Source organism: Salmo salar, chromosome ssa06, assembly GCF_905237065.1.
Source record: "Salmo salar chromosome ssa06, Ssal_v3.1, whole genome shotgun sequence".
In the NCBI taxonomy this organism is placed as follows: Eukaryota; Metazoa; Chordata; class Actinopteri; order Salmoniformes; family Salmonidae; genus Salmo; species Salmo salar.
Window position 1 is genome coordinate 3,338,794 of NC_059447.1, and position 18,577 is coordinate 3,357,370.

The 18,577-nt window shown below is 43.7% G+C and overlaps 2 protein-coding genes across 2 annotated transcripts in view; both read right to left on the reverse strand.

The window, feature by feature from the left end:
- Positions 1-248: 248 nt before the first annotated feature.
- The window catches only part of LOC106591106 (NACHT, LRR and PYD domains-containing protein 12-like), a gene marked incomplete at its 5' end in the record, with an annotated part of 67,034 nt that continues 48,705 nt past the window's right edge, over positions 249-18,577 (reverse strand). The window contains 5 exons of the mRNA XM_045719558.1: positions 249-821; positions 1,091-1,137; positions 1,445-1,618; positions 4,251-4,424; positions 4,838-5,011. Of these exons, the coding sequence (XP_045575514.1) occupies positions 298-821; positions 1,091-1,137; positions 1,445-1,618; positions 4,251-4,424; positions 4,838-5,011 (1,093 nt within the window). The remainder of the gene's footprint in view (positions 822-1,090; positions 1,138-1,444; positions 1,619-4,250; positions 4,425-4,837; positions 5,012-18,577) is intronic.
- LOC123743360 (NLR family CARD domain-containing protein 3-like) lies at positions 5,584-7,960 on the reverse strand. Its single transcript, XM_045719559.1, has one exon. The coding sequence runs from the start codon at positions 7,677-7,679 to the stop codon at positions 5,793-5,795; it is 1,887 nt and encodes a 628-aa protein (XP_045575515.1). The 5' UTR covers positions 7,680-7,960; the 3' UTR covers positions 5,584-5,792.

Consider the following 18,577-nt stretch of genomic DNA (forward strand, 5'->3'; position numbering starts at 1 on the left):
TGTGTGTGTTCAGTGTGTGTGTGTGTGTGTGTGTGTGTGTGTGTGTGTGTTCAGTGTGTGTGTTTGCGTGTGTCCATTGTGTGTGTGTGTGTTTGCGTGTGTCCATTGTGTGTCCAGTGTGTGTATTTGCGTGTGTTCACTGTGTGTGTGTGTTTTCAGTATGTATCCAGTGTGTGTGTGTGTGTCCTGTGTGAGTGTGTGTCCTGTGTGTGCGTTTGTTTGTCCAGTGTGTGTATGTGTGTCCAGTGTGTGTGTTTGTGTGTGTTCAGTGTGTGTGTGTGTGTGTCAGGTTATTATTTACAGGGACACTGAGGAGTCTTCATAAACCCTAAACCCTGGATAGAGGGGCTCAGTGAATGTGGAGGTGAATGTGATCAGGTGGGTTAGTGTGTCAGAGGAGGCTCTATAGAAGGACAGAGTGCCAGCTGGCCAGTCCAGATACACTCCTACTCTGTGGGAGCTGGAGGGGCGGACGTCTATGGTAGTGTCATTATTATTGTGCCAGGCAATGTAACTGTTGTCAGAGCAGAACAGACTCCAGGACTTGTCATTGTATCCAAGCCAACAGTCATCAACCCTTCCTCTCCTGTTGATTCCTTTATATGTCACTCCTATAACAGCCCTTCTCCCACTCCACTCTACCTCCCAGTAACAGCGCCCAGTCAGACCCTCTCTACACAGCACCTGGTCACAGTCCTCAAATCTCTCTGGGTGATTAGGATACGGCTGCTCCTCTGTCCTACATGTCACCTTTCTGTTCTCCTCAGACAGAGAGAGGAGTCTGTTTACTGTGTTTGGGTCCAGTGTGAGATCACAGACATCTGATGGATGAAACCAGACACAATATTAGAAATCATCATCATTCACATTAGAATGTTAACTCACTTTTCACTAATTCATTTAATGTAGATGTTTCTAGGTATCAAAAGGAGAAGTTAAGGTAACTTGAGGCTTCTTGAATGGTCATATGTTATATATAAAACACACTTATTCCCATTAATTAAACACACACACACACACACACACACACACACACACACACACACACACACACACACACACACACACACACACAGCAGTCAACACTCACATTTTCTAAGCCCAGGTTTCATTGTGTACTCTCCACCATGTTCCACACTGTCGCAGTACGCAGAAGAACAGACAGTCATTGAGGGATACACCTGAACTCACACACACTTGAACACACACACACACACTTGAACACACACACACACACACACACACACACACACACACACACACACACACACACACACACACACACACACACACACACACACACACACACACACACACACACACACACACACACACACACACACAGCATATAACTTTGTCCAAGTGTTGGTAAGAATGTTTGTCTTAACTAGCCTGATAAGTCAAACATGTCTGATATGAACATTGACATAAACCCTCTACATACTTGAGTTTCTCCAGTCTGCAGTGTGGATCCTCCAGTCCAGCAGAGAGCAGTCTGACTCCTGAGTCTCCTGGGTGATTGTAGCTCAGGTCCAGCTCTCTCAGGTGTGAGGGGTTTGACCTCAGAGCTGAGACCAGAGAAACACAGCCTTCCTCTGTGACTAGACAGCGTGACAGCCTGCAAAGAGTCAAATCATATTAAAATCACACTGCTATTCTTTGGTGGTGAAAATAGTGGCCAAAAGTTTACAGAATGACACAAATATTAATTTTCTCAAAGTCTGCTGCCTCAGTTTGTAAGATGGCAATTTGCATATACTCCAGAATGTTATGATGAGTGATCAGATGAATTGCAATGAATTGCAAAGTCCCTCTTTGCCATGCAAATGAACTGAATCCCCAAAAAACATCTCCACTGCATTTCAGCCCTGCCACAAAAGGACCAGCTGACATTATGTCAGTGATTCTCTCGTTAACACAGGTGTGAGTGTTGACGAGGACAAGGCTGGAGATCACTCTGAAATGCTGATTGAGTTCAAATAACAGACTGGAAGCTTCAAAAGGAGGGTGGTGCTTGGAATCATTGTTCTTCCTCTGTCAGCCATGGTTACCTGCAAGGAAACACGTTCCGTCATCATTGCTTTGCACAAAAAGGGCTTCACAGGCAAGGATATTGCTGCCAGTAAAATTGCACCTAAAACAACCATTTATCGGATCATCAAGAACTTCAAGGAGAGTGGTTCAATTGTTGTGAAGAAGGCTTCTGGGCGCCCAAGAAAGTCCAGCAAGCGCCAGGACCGTCTCCTAAAGTTGATTCAGCTGTGTAATCGAGGCACCACCAGTACAGAGCTTGCTCAGGAATGGCAGCAGGCAGTTGTGTGCATCTGCACGCACAGTGAGGAGAAGACATTTGGAGGATAGCCTGGGGTCAAGAAGGGCAGCAAAGAAGCCACTTCTCTCCAGGAAAAACATCAGGGACAGACTGATATTCTGCAAAAGGTACAGGGATAGGACTGCTGAGGACTGGGGTAAAGTAATTTTCTCTGATAAATACCCTTTCCGATTGTTTGGGGCATCCGGAAAAAAGCTTGTCCGGAGAAGACAAGGTGAGCACTACCATCATTCCTGTGTCATGCCAACAGTAAAGCATCCTGAGACCATTCATGTGTGGGGGTGCTTCTCAGCCAAGGGAGTGGGCTCACTCACAATTTTGCCTAAGAATAAAGAATGGTACCAACACATCCTCCGAGAGCAACTTCTCCCAACCATCCAGGAACAGTTTGGTGACGAACAATGCCTTTTCCAGCATGATGGAGCACCTTGCCATAAGGCAAAAGTGATAACTAAGTAGCTCGGGGAACAAAACATTGATATTTTGGGTTCATGGCCAGGAAACTCCCCAGACCTTAATCCCATTGAGAACTTGTGGTCAATCCTCAAGAGGCAGGTGGACAAACAAAAACCCACAAATTCAGACAAACTCCAAGCATTGATTATGCAAGAATGGGCTACCATCAGTCAGGATGTGGCCCAGAAGTTAATTGACAGCATGCCAGGGCGGATTGCAGAGGTCTTGAAAAAGAAGGGTCAACACTGCAGATTTTCACTCTGCATCAACTTCATGTAAATGTCAATAAAAGCCTTTGACACTTATGAAATGCTTGTAATTATACTTCAGTATTCCATAGTAACATCTGACAAAAATATCTAAAGACACTGAAGCAGCAAACTTTGTGGAAATTAATTTTTGTGTAATTCTCAAAACTTACAAATGGTTACATTTGCAGTTTGTTTTGGTTGTGTTTTGCCCAATATTAAAATGGTGGATGATGACTGGAGTAATTTTCTGACTAAGTGAGTAGATAACATGCAAATCATAAATCAATCATGAATGATGAACGAGAAAGTTAGAGGTTACAACAAAACATGCTAACCTCTCACCATTACCAATAACAGAGGCTACAACAAAACATGCTAACCTCTCACCATTACCAATAACAGAGGCTACAACAAAACATGCTAACCTCTCACCATTACCAATAACAGAGGCTACAACAAAACATGCTAACCTCTCACCATTACCAATAACAGAGGCTACAACAAAACATGCTAACCTCTCACCATTACCAATAACAGAGGCTACAACAAAACATACTAACCTCTCACCATTACCAATAACAGAGGGGGTCTGATCTTTGTGCCTCTGTAAGTTTCTCATTTATCATCATTCATGATTCATTCATGATTATTCATAATCATGGTAGCATCCACATGAATGTAGAAGTGTTCAGAAACATCTTCTATTCTTACTGACAATACAAGTGAAGTGACTCCAAAATGACAGGACATTATTCACCATTCAGTTTCTATTAGGAAAAACACAATCCAAAACATAACCAAGACAAACTACAAATGCATTCAACAAGTTAGTAGAATCACAAGCTTGATGTAATCACTGCAGGCATGGAATATGGGACCAAATAATAAACTTATGACTAAATTAATACAATATATGTGAATTTGTCCAATTTGACTTTTTCAAATCGGAGAACTAGATACATAAAGTGCTTTCATATCTAAACGGTGCAACAGATATGTATGAAAATACCCTCAAATAAAAGGTGACATTCTGTACTGTCACCTAATATGAAACATTCTATCTCAAATCCAAAATGCTGGAGTACAGCACCACATTTAAAACTGTAAGCTTCACTGTCCAAACACATATGGTGTGGACTATGTGTGCCTGGTAAACACATGTGGATCTGGTGAACAGTTATCACTTGTTGACCAACTACAGGAATACTGACCTGAGAGTCTCCAGTTTACAGTGGGGATTCCCCAGTCCAGCAGAGAGCAGCTTCACTCCTGAATCCTTCAGGTCATTGTTATTCAGGTCCAGCTCTCTCAGGTGTGAGGGGTTTGACCTCAGAGCTGAGACCAGAGAAGCACAGCCTTCCTCTGTAACTCGACAGCCTGACAGCCTGACAAAGATTCAAATCATATTAAAATCACACTGATATTCTTTGGTGGTGAGTAATTTTCTTTCTAAGTGAGTAGATAACATGTTTCTGAACTCTACTAAAGTAATCCTGATGATGCCATGATTGAGAAAGATCATGAATGAATCATGAAAAATAATGAGTGAGAGAATTACAGAGGCTACAACAAAACATACTAACCTCTCACCATTAACCTCAAATAAAAGGTGACATTTTGTACTGTCACCTAATATGAAACATTATATCTCAAATCCAAAATGATGGAGCATAGCACCAAATTTAAAACTGTAAGCTTCACTGTCCAAACACATATGGTGTGGACTATGTGTGCCTGGTAAACACATGTGGATCTGGTGAACAGTTATCACTTGTTGACCAACTACAGGAATACTGACCTCAGAGTCTCCAGTTTACTGTGGGGATCCTCCAGTCCAGCAGAGAGCAGCTTCACTCCTGAATCCTTCAGGTCATTGTTACTCAGATCCAGCTCTCTCAGGTGTGAAGGGTTTGACCTCAGAGCTGAGACCAGAGAAGCACAGCCTTCCTCTGTGACTCCACAGCCTGACAGCCTGACAGAGAGAGCATCATGACTTCACAAACACACTGTTCATTTAACGAGTAGTGTAGAAGGACAATGGTAGATGCATTAGGTTTATTTTCTCAAACAACATATAGATTCATCTTCTGTCTCCTAGAATTGTATGGTCATATTGTTATACTAATGTGAACAGCAATGCACTGTTTCAATATGTTATTCAATATAATATTATATACATATTATAATACATATTTTTCTCTAAATTGAATATTTCTTCCTGATGATTAGTTCTTATATATTGTGGCAAAGAAGGGGGTCGAGTGATAAATGGCAGATATATGAGGAAAGAACTAATAAACGGGCTCTGCCCGATCACTAAAATGGCCACCCCGATCAGAACTACAGATCTACAATTCCCAGAAGCAAGGGGAACCCTCAGAAGGTGGAGCCGACCCACAGATAAAAGGTCAAGAAAAACCAGGAAGAGAGAGAGAGGGCGGGAAGGATCTATGAACCATAGAGAAAGAGACAATCTACATTGGCTGGATTTACCGTGTACGGGCTGGACTGTTTTGGACTTACCTGTTGGCGTTTAGACCTGGACCTACCGAGAACCAGATTTGTGTACCGAACCCTGCTATCCTTGACCTTACCTGCGGCCTGCGTGGACCAGGACAGCGAAACAAACACACAGGTACTGTCATGTTCGAAATAACTTTAATTCTGGGCTGACTTTGGTGACAGTTTCCCACTTAATTTGTGACAAACGCTCCTAACTTTGAAGAGGTTTGCCACAATATCATTTGATGTACTCACAGAACAACTCTGGAGGCTTTGACCACTGTCAGAAGCCTCAGAAGACCTTCCTCTGATCTGGAGTATTTCTTCAGGTCAAACACATCCAGCTTCTTTTCTGAAGTCAGCAACACAAAGACCAGAGCTGACCACTGTGCAGGTGACAGGTTGTCTCTAGAGAGACTTCCTGATCTCAGGTAGCTTTGGATCTCCTCCACTAGAGAATGGTCATTCAGTTCATTCAGACAGTGGAACAGATTGATGCACCTCTCTGGAGAGGGATTCTCCCTGATCTTCTCCTTGATGTACTTGACTGTTTCTTCATGGCTCTGTGAGCTGCTTCTTGTCTTTGTCAGTAGACCTCGTAAGTGCTTCTGATTGGACTCCAGTGACAGGCCCAGAAGGAAGCGGAGGAAAAGGTCCAGGTTTCCTGTCTCACTTTGTAAGGCTTTATCCACAGCACTCTTGTAGAAAGTAACTTCAGGCTCGTCTTTTGTTTGCAGTTTGTCCATGAGATTCTCATTGTTGTTGATGAATGAGAAGAACACATATACAGCAGCCAGAAACTCCTGAATGCTCAGATGCATGAAGCAGTACACCTTGTCCTGGTACAGCCCACATTCCTCTTTAAAGAGCTGTGTGCACAATCCTGAGTACACTGAGGCTTCATTGACATCAATGCCAGCCTCTTTCAGGTCTTCTTCATAGAAAATCAGATTGCCCTTCACAAGCTGTTGAAAAGCCAGTTTTCCCAGTGACAGAATGCTCTCTTTATTCCAGTGTGGACCTGTCTCTTCTTTCCCAAGATACTTTTCGTTCTTCTGTTTGGTTTGAAACACCACAAGGTGTGTGTACATCTCAGTCAGAGTCTTGGGCATCTCTTCTCTCTTATGTTTCAGCATGTGTTCAAGGACTGTTGCAGAAATCCAACAGAAGACTGGAATGTGGCACATGATGTGGAGGCTCCTTGATGTCTTTATGTGTGAGATGATTCTGCTGGCCAGGTCCTCATCACTGAATCTCTTCCTGAAGTACTCCTCCTTCTGTGGGTCATTGAACCCTCGTACCTCTGTCACCTGGTCAACACACTCTGAAGGGATCTTATTGGCTGCTGCAGGTCGGGTAGTTATCCAGATGAGAGCAGAGGGAAGTATATTTCCCTTGATGAGATTTGTCAGCAGAACATCCACTGAGGTTGACTCTGTGACGTCCCAACAGATCTTGTTCCTCTGGAAGTCTAGGGGCAGTCGGCACTCATCCAGACCATCAAAGATGAACAGAACTTTGTACTTGTTGTAGATGGAGATTCCTGATTGTTTGGTTTCCATTGAGAAGTGATTGAGAAGTTCAATGAAAGTGTGTTTGTCCTCTTTCATCAAATTCAGCTCCCGGAAAGGTAATGAAAATACAAATTGGACATCCTGATTTGCTTTTCCTTCAGCCCAGTCCAGAATGAACTTCTGCACAGAGACTGTTTTTCCAATGCCAGCGACTCCCTTTGTCAGCACAGTTCTGATAAGTTTGTCTTGTCCAGTTAAGGGTTTGAAGATGTCGTTACATTGGATTGCAGTCTCTGGTCTTGCTTGTTTCCTGGTTGTTGTCTCAATCTGTCTCAGCTCATGTTCATTATTGACCTCTCCTGTTCCACCCTCTGTGATGTAGAGCTCTGTGTAGATCTTATTGAGAAGTGTTGGGTTTCCTTGTTTAGCAATCCCCTCAAATACACATTGAAACTTCTTCTTTAGATTAGATTTGAGTTCACGTTGGCAAATCACAGCAAGCTCATCTGAATCTAGAAATAACACAGAGGATATTAATATTATGTCTGTTTTAATAACTACAGTATTGTAGGACTGTTTTAAATTATAATTTATTCTCTTAACTGACTGTATAAATGTTTTCATAATGCATTACAGAGTAGTGTGACTGATTTATATTATTATTAATGTTCTCTCTCTCTCTAAATTAATCACCACAACACATCCCTGCTGCTACTTGATGAGGTCACTAGGGTTTGTGTTAAGAATGTTACAATATTATTGAGTTACACAGCTACTTTAGCTGGACTTTAGCTACAGCTCTTAAATGTTATAAAACAGCATTCAACATGAGGCAGACAAATCTTACAGTTCTCCAGTGTGTCAGCAAGCTCCTTCTGGTTCATTTTCCTCAGGACGTGCAGTGTGATCTTCAGAGCCCCCTCTCTGGCACTGCTCTCCTGCTTCTCATCTTCAGCGTCCACCACTTCCTTATCCTGCTTCTGACTCTCAAAGCCTTCTGGGAGTTCTGGACTAAGAATCCTCTTGAACATCTTCAGCTCGTTCTTCACAAATGTCATAATATTCTCTTCAAGCAACTGAAATAAATAAAGTAAATAAGTTATGCAAGAGAATTAATGCTTTCTCATTAACACAATAATGAATGATTGAAAGATCAACTTTACTTGAGGTAAACAAAAACAAATGTACATAACAGGACCACATACACTGAATATGGAGGCCAGGTCTGTTTGATGACTCTGGGAAGACTGACCACTGAGAATCTCTGACTCTGATCTCTCCTGTTGGTTTCTGTGGACAAAACATGAGATTACATCTCCTCATCCAGGGAATGCAAACACACACACACACACACACACACACACACACAGGGAGGGAACATTGTGTTTGTTTAATATTGTTTTAGGACTATGAAAATGGACAAAATGATTAGCCTGTGGATTATCAAAACAACAAAAAGAAATGGGAAAATGGGAGATGAAAATTGACTAGAGACAGTGTTGTTTAACTCACTGACCATGAACCATGAGTTCTTCTTACCTTTGTTCAGTAGAAAAGTCTCCCTCTCTAAAGTTTCTAGGTAGTTTCATAGACCGGTCACTCTTCATCGACACACAGCTGGGTACAGGGGAGGCTGGTCTCTCCTGCTTGATTGGGCTTCAACACAACAGAGACAAACATTACATCTCTCATCTACTCTGATCTCAGATGGGAAACATAAGAAGAGTTCCAAAACACTATATATCACCTTTTAGAAACGTTCGTAAATTAGATTTTATTGTTTTAAAGACATTTTTTTATAAATTGTGTTTTCTCACAATCTAATCATGGCATGGGGTTGTTCAATAACAGACATGTATTTGTTTAAAATCTATCACTTGATGGTTTCACTTCAGAGAGACAAATGTTTTTTTGCTAAATGCTTTATATCTGCTTCACTCACAGAGAAATCAGTAGTACTGCTAGGTTTTACATAGTCAAATGTAACAAATAACTATATTTTTAATAAAGAACTGTACAAATGATACACTTGTGACATCAATATATAAATATTGAAAATATTAGTTCAATACAGTAATATGAGAGCTGTCACGTCCTGACCATAGAAAGCTGTTGTTTTCTAGTTTAGATTTTCTATGTTGGGTTGTTCTAGTTTTTGCATTTCTTTGTTGGGTTGTTCTAGTTTTGGATTTCTATGTTGGGCTTTGTTTGGGATGATCTCCAATTAGAGGCAGCTAGTCATCGTTGTCTCTAATTGGAGGTCATAGTTAAGTTGGTGTTTGTCCCACCTGGGTTTGTGGGAGATTATTTTTTGAGTCAGTGTATGTTTCATCTCTGCGTGACGGTTTGTTGTTTTTGTTCTTTAGTTTATGTGTATGTATTGCATAGTTTCACAAATTAAATTAAATATGTGGAACGATAATCACGCTTCACTTTGGTCCAGTCCTCTCTACGTCAAACGTGACAAGATCTGCATGTAAAACATTTACATTTGACATTTTAGTCATTTAGCAGATGTTTCTATCTAGGGTCCGGTTTCCCAAAAGCATTTCAAGGCCAAGTTCATCATTAGAATATTCGTAGGAGCATCGTTAAATCTCTAAGCTGTTTCAAAAAAGTTATAAACATTGCACTTGAATACGCTCGTAATCTGCCTCAGACCACTTCTAGAACAGCTGAGTGTGTCGTTAGATGCTTTTTTGCCCTTCCACGTGACTTTATACACAGAAGAACTCTGATAAACATATAATCACATGGTTTATTCGTCTCTTTGTGACCCCGATAAATTCAGAACGAAGCTGGCTACAAATACAAAGTTGCCAATGTCTTTGCAATTGATAGAAAGAACTGACGTATAAAATGATGCTTCTAATGAAAACCGAGATGACCACATTAAAATATAAACAGTAGGCAATAGGCCTATTACAATCATATTGAAATACGTTTCATGTTCAATTGAATTCTAATTTGCTACTTGTAGACTACGGTCTGTAATTTGTCTCAATATATTTTATGATGTGAAGCCTAAAATGAACACAATGTGACAAATTTCTGCCTTAGTGCATTTTTATTGGGTAAGCATTAGAATAAGCCTCCTCAATATTTACAGCCATAGGTGATAATAGAAGCTGATCCGTGGTCAGTATGTGAAATAATTATAATGTCAAGGAAAGATTTGAATGGAGAAATACTGATCTGAGAGCAGCGTTCCCTTTCTTTCCATCCTATCAGTATTGATACATGCTGCACCAGATGTGATACCTTGTAGTGCTGCTGATCTAGTTTGTACTGGTCTGCCTGAGGATATGGAACTCTCACCTGTTCACCAGACGTGATACTTTGTCCCGACCCTACTGTTTTGACCCTCTCTCTTTCTCCCTCTCTCTCTCTCCCTCTCTTGCCCTCTCCCTCTCTACCACACCTGCTGTCTTGACCTCTGAATGCTCGACTATGAAAAGCCAACTGACATTTGCTCCTGTGGTGCTGACCTGTTGCAACCTCTATAACCACTGTGATTATTATTTCACCCTGCTGGTCATCTAGGAACATTTGAACATCTTGAAGAACGATCTGAACTTAATGGCCATGTTCTCTTATAATCTCCCCCCAGCACAGCCAGAAGAGGACTGGCCACCCCTCATAGCCTGGTTCCTCTCTACCCAGTACAGCCAGAAGAGGACTGGCCACCCCTCATAGCCTGGTTCCTCTCTACCCAGTACAGCCAGAAGAGGACTGGCCACCCCTCATAGCCTGGTTCCTCTCTACCCAGTACAGCCAGAAGAGGACTGGCCACTCCTCAGAGCCTGGTTCCTCTCTACCCAGGGCAGCCAGAAGAGGACTGGCCACCCCTCATAGTCTGGTTCCTCTCTATCCAGCACAGCCAGAAGAGGACTGGCCACCCCTCAGAGCCTGGTTCCTCTCTATCCAGCACAGCCAGAAGAGGACTGGCCACCACTCAGAGCCTGGTTCCTCTATAGGTTTCTTCCTAGGTTCCTGCCTTTCTAGGGAGTTATTCCTAGCCACCGGGCTTCAACATCCGAACATGATCTGTTCAGCACGAGACGATCGTTAGACCCAATGACGTGTTTCTGCCAATGAGCTTTAAATCAAATCAAATTGTATTTCTCAAATACTTACTGATGAGCCCTTTCCCAACAATGCAGTTAAAAAGAAAGAACAATTAGCTAAATAAAAAAAGGAAATAGTAACACAATAAAATAACAATAATGAGACTATAAGGAGAACCAGTACTGAGTCAATGTGCAGGGGTACCAGGTAGTTGAGGTAATAATGAGACTATAAGGAGTACCAGTACTGAGTCAATGTGCAGGGGTACCAGGTAGTTGAGGTAACAATGAGACTATAAGGAGTACCAGTACTGAGTCAATGTGCAGGGGTACCAGGTAGTTGAGGTAATAATGAGACTATAAGGAGTACCAGTACTGAGTCAATGTGCAGGGGTACCAGGTAGTTGAGGTAATAATGAGACTATAAGGAGTACCAGTACTGAGTCAATGTGCAGGGGTACCAGGTAGTTGAGGTAATAATGAGACTATAAGGAGTACCAGTACTGAGTCAATGTGCAGGGGTACCAGGTAGTTGGGGTAATAATGAGACTATAATTGAGGTAACATGTACATGTAGGTAGGTGTAAAAGTGACTAGAGATTACATCTCCTCATCCAGGGAGTGCACACACACACACACACACACACACACACAAAATGGGAGAGGAGAAATGACTAGAGACAGTGTTGTTTAACTCACTGACCATGACCCATGAGTTCTTCTTACCTTTGTTCAGTAGAAAAGTCTCCCTCTCTAAATAATATAGGTCGAATCATAGACCGGTCACTCTTCATGGACACACAGCTGGGAACAGGGGAGGCTGGTCTCTCCTGCTTGATTGGACTTCAACACAACAGAGACAAACATTACAGTTCTATATATCCATTTTCTGAAATGGTTGTAAATTACTAAACCACTTCAAGGCTTTATAAAGGCTTCTAACGTTTGCAATTTCCACTTAAAAATATCAGACTGATTTGCCCTCATGAAAAAAGGATCAACCCTTACAAAAAATGTCCCTTAATTATAATCCACATAAAAATGCACATTTTCGGGTTATTTTCCTGCTGTGAGAAACTGGTTCAAATTAAGGTGGCATCTGTAAGTGCATTCATCTATAGATATCTAGGTGGTACCACATATCACAGTCAGATATACAGGATACAAACATTCCATTCCTGATAAACAATGGATATATAGATATCTAGGTGGATATATAGATGTCTAGGTGGATATATAGATGTCTAGGTGGATATATAGATGTCTAGGTGGATATATAGATGTCTCGGTGGATATATAGATGTCTCGGTGGATATATAGATATCAGGTGGATAGGTGGATATATAGATGTCTAGGTGGATATATAGATGTCTAGGTGGATATATAGATGTCTAGGTGGATATATAGATGTCTAGGTGGATATATAGATGTCTAGGTGGATGTATAGCATTTACCAAAAAAAAAACATTTTCATACACATCTAAAATAGAGAACAGTTATATATAATATGTTCCCATAAGCAATCATTTCTGATTAAAAAACAATATTGTCAGCTCACCTCTTAGTTTTGTTTTCATGTCCCCCAGAGAGACTCATTTCAGAGGCAGGGACCCCCTCCTCTCTCTCCCCAGAGAGACTCCTTTTAGAGGCAGGGCCCCCCTCCTCTCTCTCCCCAGAGAGACTCCTTTTAGAGGCAGGGCCCCCCTCCTCTCTCTCCCCAGAGTGACTCATTTTAGAGGCAGGGACCGCCTCCTCTCTCTCCCCAGAGAGACTCATTTTAGAGCACTGACACCTAAACAGAGATCCAGCATGTTGGTTGTGGTTAACACAGTGACAACTAAACAGAGATCCAGCATGTTGGTTGTGGTTAACACAGTGACAACTAAACAGAGATCCAGCATGTTGGTTGTGGTTAACACAGTGACAACTAATTATTGAATTCCAATTGTTCTCTTTTATTCATTATCTCTTAGAAATAAAACCGTTTAGTAACAGACACATCCAAACAGTCAGGTGATTTAATTCAATTACTTTTTCAATATTTTTTTAAAGCTTTATTAAACTAGGCAAGGCAGTTAAGAACAAATTGTTATTTACAATGACAACCTACCCACGCCAAACCCTAACCCTGATGACACTGGGCCAATTGTGCCCCGCCCTATGGGACTCCCAATCACAGCCGGATGTGACACAGCCTGGAATCAAACCAGGGTCTATAGTGACGCCTCTAGCACTGAGATGCAGTGCCTTAGACTGCTGGGCCACTCTGGAGCAGCAGTATCATTATGATATAAAAAGATAAACTGATCCTAGATCAGCTCTCCTGGGAGGTTTGGAGGAATCTACAGTGGGTAGTGAACACTATCCTGTCCTGTGTACTGTAGGGTTGAGGGAGGATGAATCTACAGTGGGTAGTGAACACTATCCTGTCCTGTGTACTGTAGGGTTGAGGGAGGATGAATCTACAGTGGGTAGTGAACACTATCCTGTCCTGTGTACTGTAGGGTTGAGGGAGGATGAATCTACAGTGGGTAGTGAACACTATCCTGTCCTGTGTACTGTAGGGTTGAGGGAGGATGAATCTACAGTGGGTAGTGAACACTATCCTGTCCTGTGTACTGTAGGGTTGAGGGAGGATGAATCTACAGTGGGTAGTGAACACTATCCTGTCCTGTGTACTGTAGGGTTGAGGGAGGATGAATCTACAGTGGGTAGTGAACACTATCCTGTCCTGTGTACTGTAGGGTTGAGGGAGGATGAATCTACAGTGGGTAGTGAACACTATCCTGTCCTGTGTACTGTAGGGTTGAGGGAGGATGAATCTACAGTGGGTAGTGAACACTATCCTGTCCTGTGTACTGTAGGGTTGAGGGAGGATGAATCTACAGTGGGTAGTGAACACTATCCTGTCCTGTGTACTGTAGGGTTGAGGGAGGATGAATCTACAGTGGGTAGTGAACACTATCCTGTCCTGTGTACTGTAGGGTTGAGGGAGGAGGATTCAGTAGGAAATGGACTGAGGAGATGGATATTTGGGGAATGCGTAGTGGAGTCAGTTTGAGTGAACAGGAGCTGTCTCAGGTAGATCTCTATTCAGATATAGAAACAGTCAATGATGGAATAAGAGGAGAAATAAAAGGGGCCGCAAGGCTGTTGATTCCTATGGGTACAGGGGGGAGAAAGAGCAAGGCTGTTGATTCCTATGGGTACAGGGGGAGAAAGAGCAATGCAGGTGATTCCTATGGGTACAGGGGGGAGAAAGAGCAAGGCTGTTGATTCCTATGGGTACAGGGGGAGAAAGAGCAATGCAGGTGATTCCTATGGGTACAGGGGGAGAAAGAGCAATGCAGGTGATTCCTATGGGTACAGGGGGGAGAAAGAGCAAGGCAGGTGATTCCTATGGGTACAGGGGGAGAAAGAGCAATGCAGGTGATTCCTATGGGTACAGGGGGGAGAAAGAGCAATGCAGGTGATTCCTATGGGTACAGGGGGGAGAAAGAGCAATGCAGGTGATTCCTATGGGTACAGGGGGAGAAAGAGCAATGCAGGTGATTCCTATGGGTACAGGGGGGAGAAAGAGCAATGCAGGTGATTCCTATGGGTACAGGGGGAGAAAGAGCAATGCAGGTGATTCCTATGGGTACAGGGGGAGAAAGAGCAATGCAGGTGATTCCTATGGGTACAGGGGGATAAAGAGTATATAAGAATAAAGAGTGTAGAGAAGCAGTGAAGAGAAGGAACAGGGCTTTCAGAATGTTGAAAAGGTCCCATAATTACCAGAACCTGATTCAATATAAACAAGCAGCAGCAGCAGCAGCAGCAGTAGTAAGGAGGATCATTAGGACAGCTAGGAGGGAGTACTGGCTCTGGTTCTGAGACAACAGGGTAGGAGGATCATTAGGACAGCTAAGAGGGAGTACTGGCTCTGGTTCTGAGACAACAGGGTAGGAGCTCATTAGGACAGCTAAGAGGGAGTACTGGCTCTGGTTCTGAGACAACAGGGTAGGAGGATCATTAGGACATCTAAGAGGGAGTACTGGCTCTGGTTCTGAGACAACAGGGTAGGAGGATCATTAGGACAGCTAAGAGGGAGTACTGGCTCTGGTTCTGAGACAACAGGGTAGGAGGATCATTAGGACAGCTAAGAGGGAGTACTGGCTCTGGTTCTGAGACAACAGGGTAGGATGATCATTAGGACAGCTAAGAGGGAGTACTGGCTCTGGTTCTGAGACAACGGGGTAGGAGGATCATTAGGACAGCTAGGAGGGAGTACTGGCTCTGGTTCTGAGACAACAGGGTAGGAAGATCATTAGGACAGCTAAGAGGCAGTATTGGCTCTGGTTCTGTGTTAACGTAGGCAAGCCCTAAGAATATGTTGTGGAGCACTCAGGACTTCCCCGGTGGCAGCGATGCAGGTAGAGCTGGGAGAGATGCCGTTGAAGTTAAGAAGACAACAGCTAGCCATGACATATCGGGTAAATCTACAAGAACATAAATGTACACATCCTAGAAAAAAGGAGCTCCTAGAGTGCTGGGAACATGAACAAAGGGAGTTAAGCCCCTCTGTGGTTCTTCCTGCTATCCCACCTTGGTTTCTCCCTCAAACAGGGATTGATCTAAGGTTGCTTGAGAGGGTAAGATAGTGGGTGGAGGAGGTGAGGCCAGACAGGGTAGTCATCTGCTCTGACTCCTGTGCAGCACTGATGAGCTTAAATTCATGTGTGTCTCAGAGCAGACAGGATGTATTGTATGAGGTTTAACAGTGCTTGTGTAGGGTGAAACAGATGGGGGTATGTGTGTGTCAGAGCAGACAGGATGTATTGTATGAGGTTTAACAGTGCTTGTGTAGGGTGAAACACATGGGGGTATGTGTGTGTCAGAGCAGACAGGATGTATTGTATGAGGTTTAACAGTGCTTGTGTAGGGTGGAACAGATGGAGGTATGTGTGTGTCAGAGCAGACAGGATGTATTGTATGAGGTTTAACAGTGCTTGTGTAGGGTGGAACAGATGGGGGTATGTGTGTGTCAGAGCAGACAGGATGTATTGTATGAGGTTTAACAGTGCTTGTGTAGGGTGAAACAGATGGGGGTATGTGTGTGTCAGAGCAGACAGGATGTATTGTATGAGGTTTAACAGTGCTTGTGTAGGGTGGAACAGATGGGGGTATGTGTGATGTTCCTATGGGTACCAGCTCATGTGGAATTGTCAATCAGTAAATTGTCAATCAGTAAAGCAGAAGCAAAGGGGTTAATAAGAACAGTGGTTAAAATAAGTGTAAAGAGTTGTGGAACAGGAAGAGTAAGGGAAGACCCCTGTATAAGATCCAGGAAAAGGTGGGGGCAGGGAGGTCCTGAGGCCGAGAGAGAAGAGAGGGAAGTGTAGTCACAAGGCTGAGACTGGGACACAAGGCTGAGACTGGGACACACAAGGCTGAGACTGGGACACACAAGGCTGAGACTGGGTCACACAAGGCTGGATCAGGTCCCCCCTCTCCATGTAATCTGATTCATTATGATCTAGGATCAGGTCTCTCCTCTCCATGTAATCTGATTCATTATGATCTAGGATCAGGTCCCCCTCTCCATGTAATCTGATTCATTATGATCTAGGATCAGGTCCCTTTTCTCCATGTAATCTGATTCATTAATATCTAGGACCAGGTCCCCCTCTCCATGTAATCTGATTCATTATGATCTAGGATCAGGTCCCTTTTCTCCTTGTAATCTAATTCATTATGATCTAGGATCAGGTCCTCCTCTCCATGCAATCTGATTCACTAGGATCAGGTCCCCCTGTCCATTTTATCTGATTCATTATGATCTAGGATCAGGTCCTCCTCTCTATGATCCATGATTCAGACCTTCACTGTCTCTGGTCCACACTCCAGACCAGTTGGTGGTAGTAATGCACCTTAAAGTTGGTGCCAACCGCCATATAAAATACACAGAAGAAGAAGATCAGCACTCCTATGAATACTGTCACAGGAGACTCCTCAAGATTAGACAAATGATTTACAGGTTATATACTTTTTAATCTTTACAGAAATTGTTTATATAAATTGTCTTTATTTAAATCAAGACAGTTTGAGTTAGCAGTGATGAAGTAGACCCCCATCTGAACAGTTTATTTCCCCATGCTGTGGTCCTCACCAACTGGCCATCTGGCCCATAGAGACTAAATGACTATGATGTGGCCCTCACCAACTGGCCACCTGGCCCATAGAGACTAAAGGACTATGCTGTGGTCCTCACCACCTGGCCATCTGGCCTATAGAGACTAAAGGACTATGCTGTGGTCCTCACCAACTGGCCATCTGGACGATAGAGACTAAAGGACTATGCTGTGGTCCTCACCACCTGGCCCATAGAGACTAAAGGACTATGCTGTGGCCCTCACCACCTGGCCATCTGGCCCATAGAGACTAAAGGACTATGCTGTGGTCCTCACCACCTGGCCCATAGAGACTAAAGGACTATGCTGTGGTCCTCACCAACTGGCCATCTGGCCCACAGAGACTAAAGGACTATGCTGTGGCCCTCACCAACTGGCCATCTGGCCCACAGAGACTAAAGGACTATGCTGTGGCCCTCACCAACTGGCCACCTGTTCCATAGAGACTAAAGGACTATGCTGTGGCCCTCACCAACTGGCCACCTGGCTCATAGAGACTAAAGGACTATGCTGTGGTCCTCACCAACTGGCCCATAGAGACTAAATGACTATGCTGTGGCCCTCACCAACTGGCCATCTGGCCTATAGAGACTAAAGGACTATGCTGTGGTCCTCACCACCTGGCCCATAGAGACTAAAGGACTATGCTGTGGCCCTCACCAACTGGCCACCTGGCCCATAGAGACTAAAGGACTATGCTGTGGTCCTCACCACCTGGCCCATAGAGACTAAAGGACTATGCTGTGGCCCTCACCAACTGGCCACCTGGCCCATAGAGACCAAAGGACTATGCTGTGGCCCTCACGAACTGGCCACCTGGTCCATAGAGACTAAATGACTATGCTGTGGTCCTCACCACCTGGCCCATAGAGACTAAAGGACTATGCTGTGGCCCTCACCAACTGGCCACCTGGCCCATAGAGACTAAAGGACTATGCTGTGGTCCTCACCAACTGGTCCTCTGGCCCATAGAGACTAAAGGACTATGCTGTGGCCCTCACCAACTGGCCATCTGGCCCACAGAGACTAAAGGACTATGCTGTGGTCCTCACCAACTGGCCCATAGAGACTAAATGACTATGCTGTGGCCCTCACCAACTGGCCATCTGGCCTATAGAGACTAAAGGACTATGCTGTGGTCCTCACCACCTGGCCCATAGAGACTAAAGGACTATGCTGTGGCCCTCACCAACTGGCCACCTGGCCCATAGAGACTAAAGGACTATGCTGTGGCCCTCACCAACTGGCCACCTGGTCCATAGAGACTAAAGGACTATGCTGT

What these genes read in the sequence shown, in the direction of transcription:
- LOC123743360 (XM_045719559.1), bottom strand. Translation starts at nt 7,679, where the DNA reads ATGAAAACATTTATACAGTCAGTTAAGAGAATAAATTATAATTTAAAA.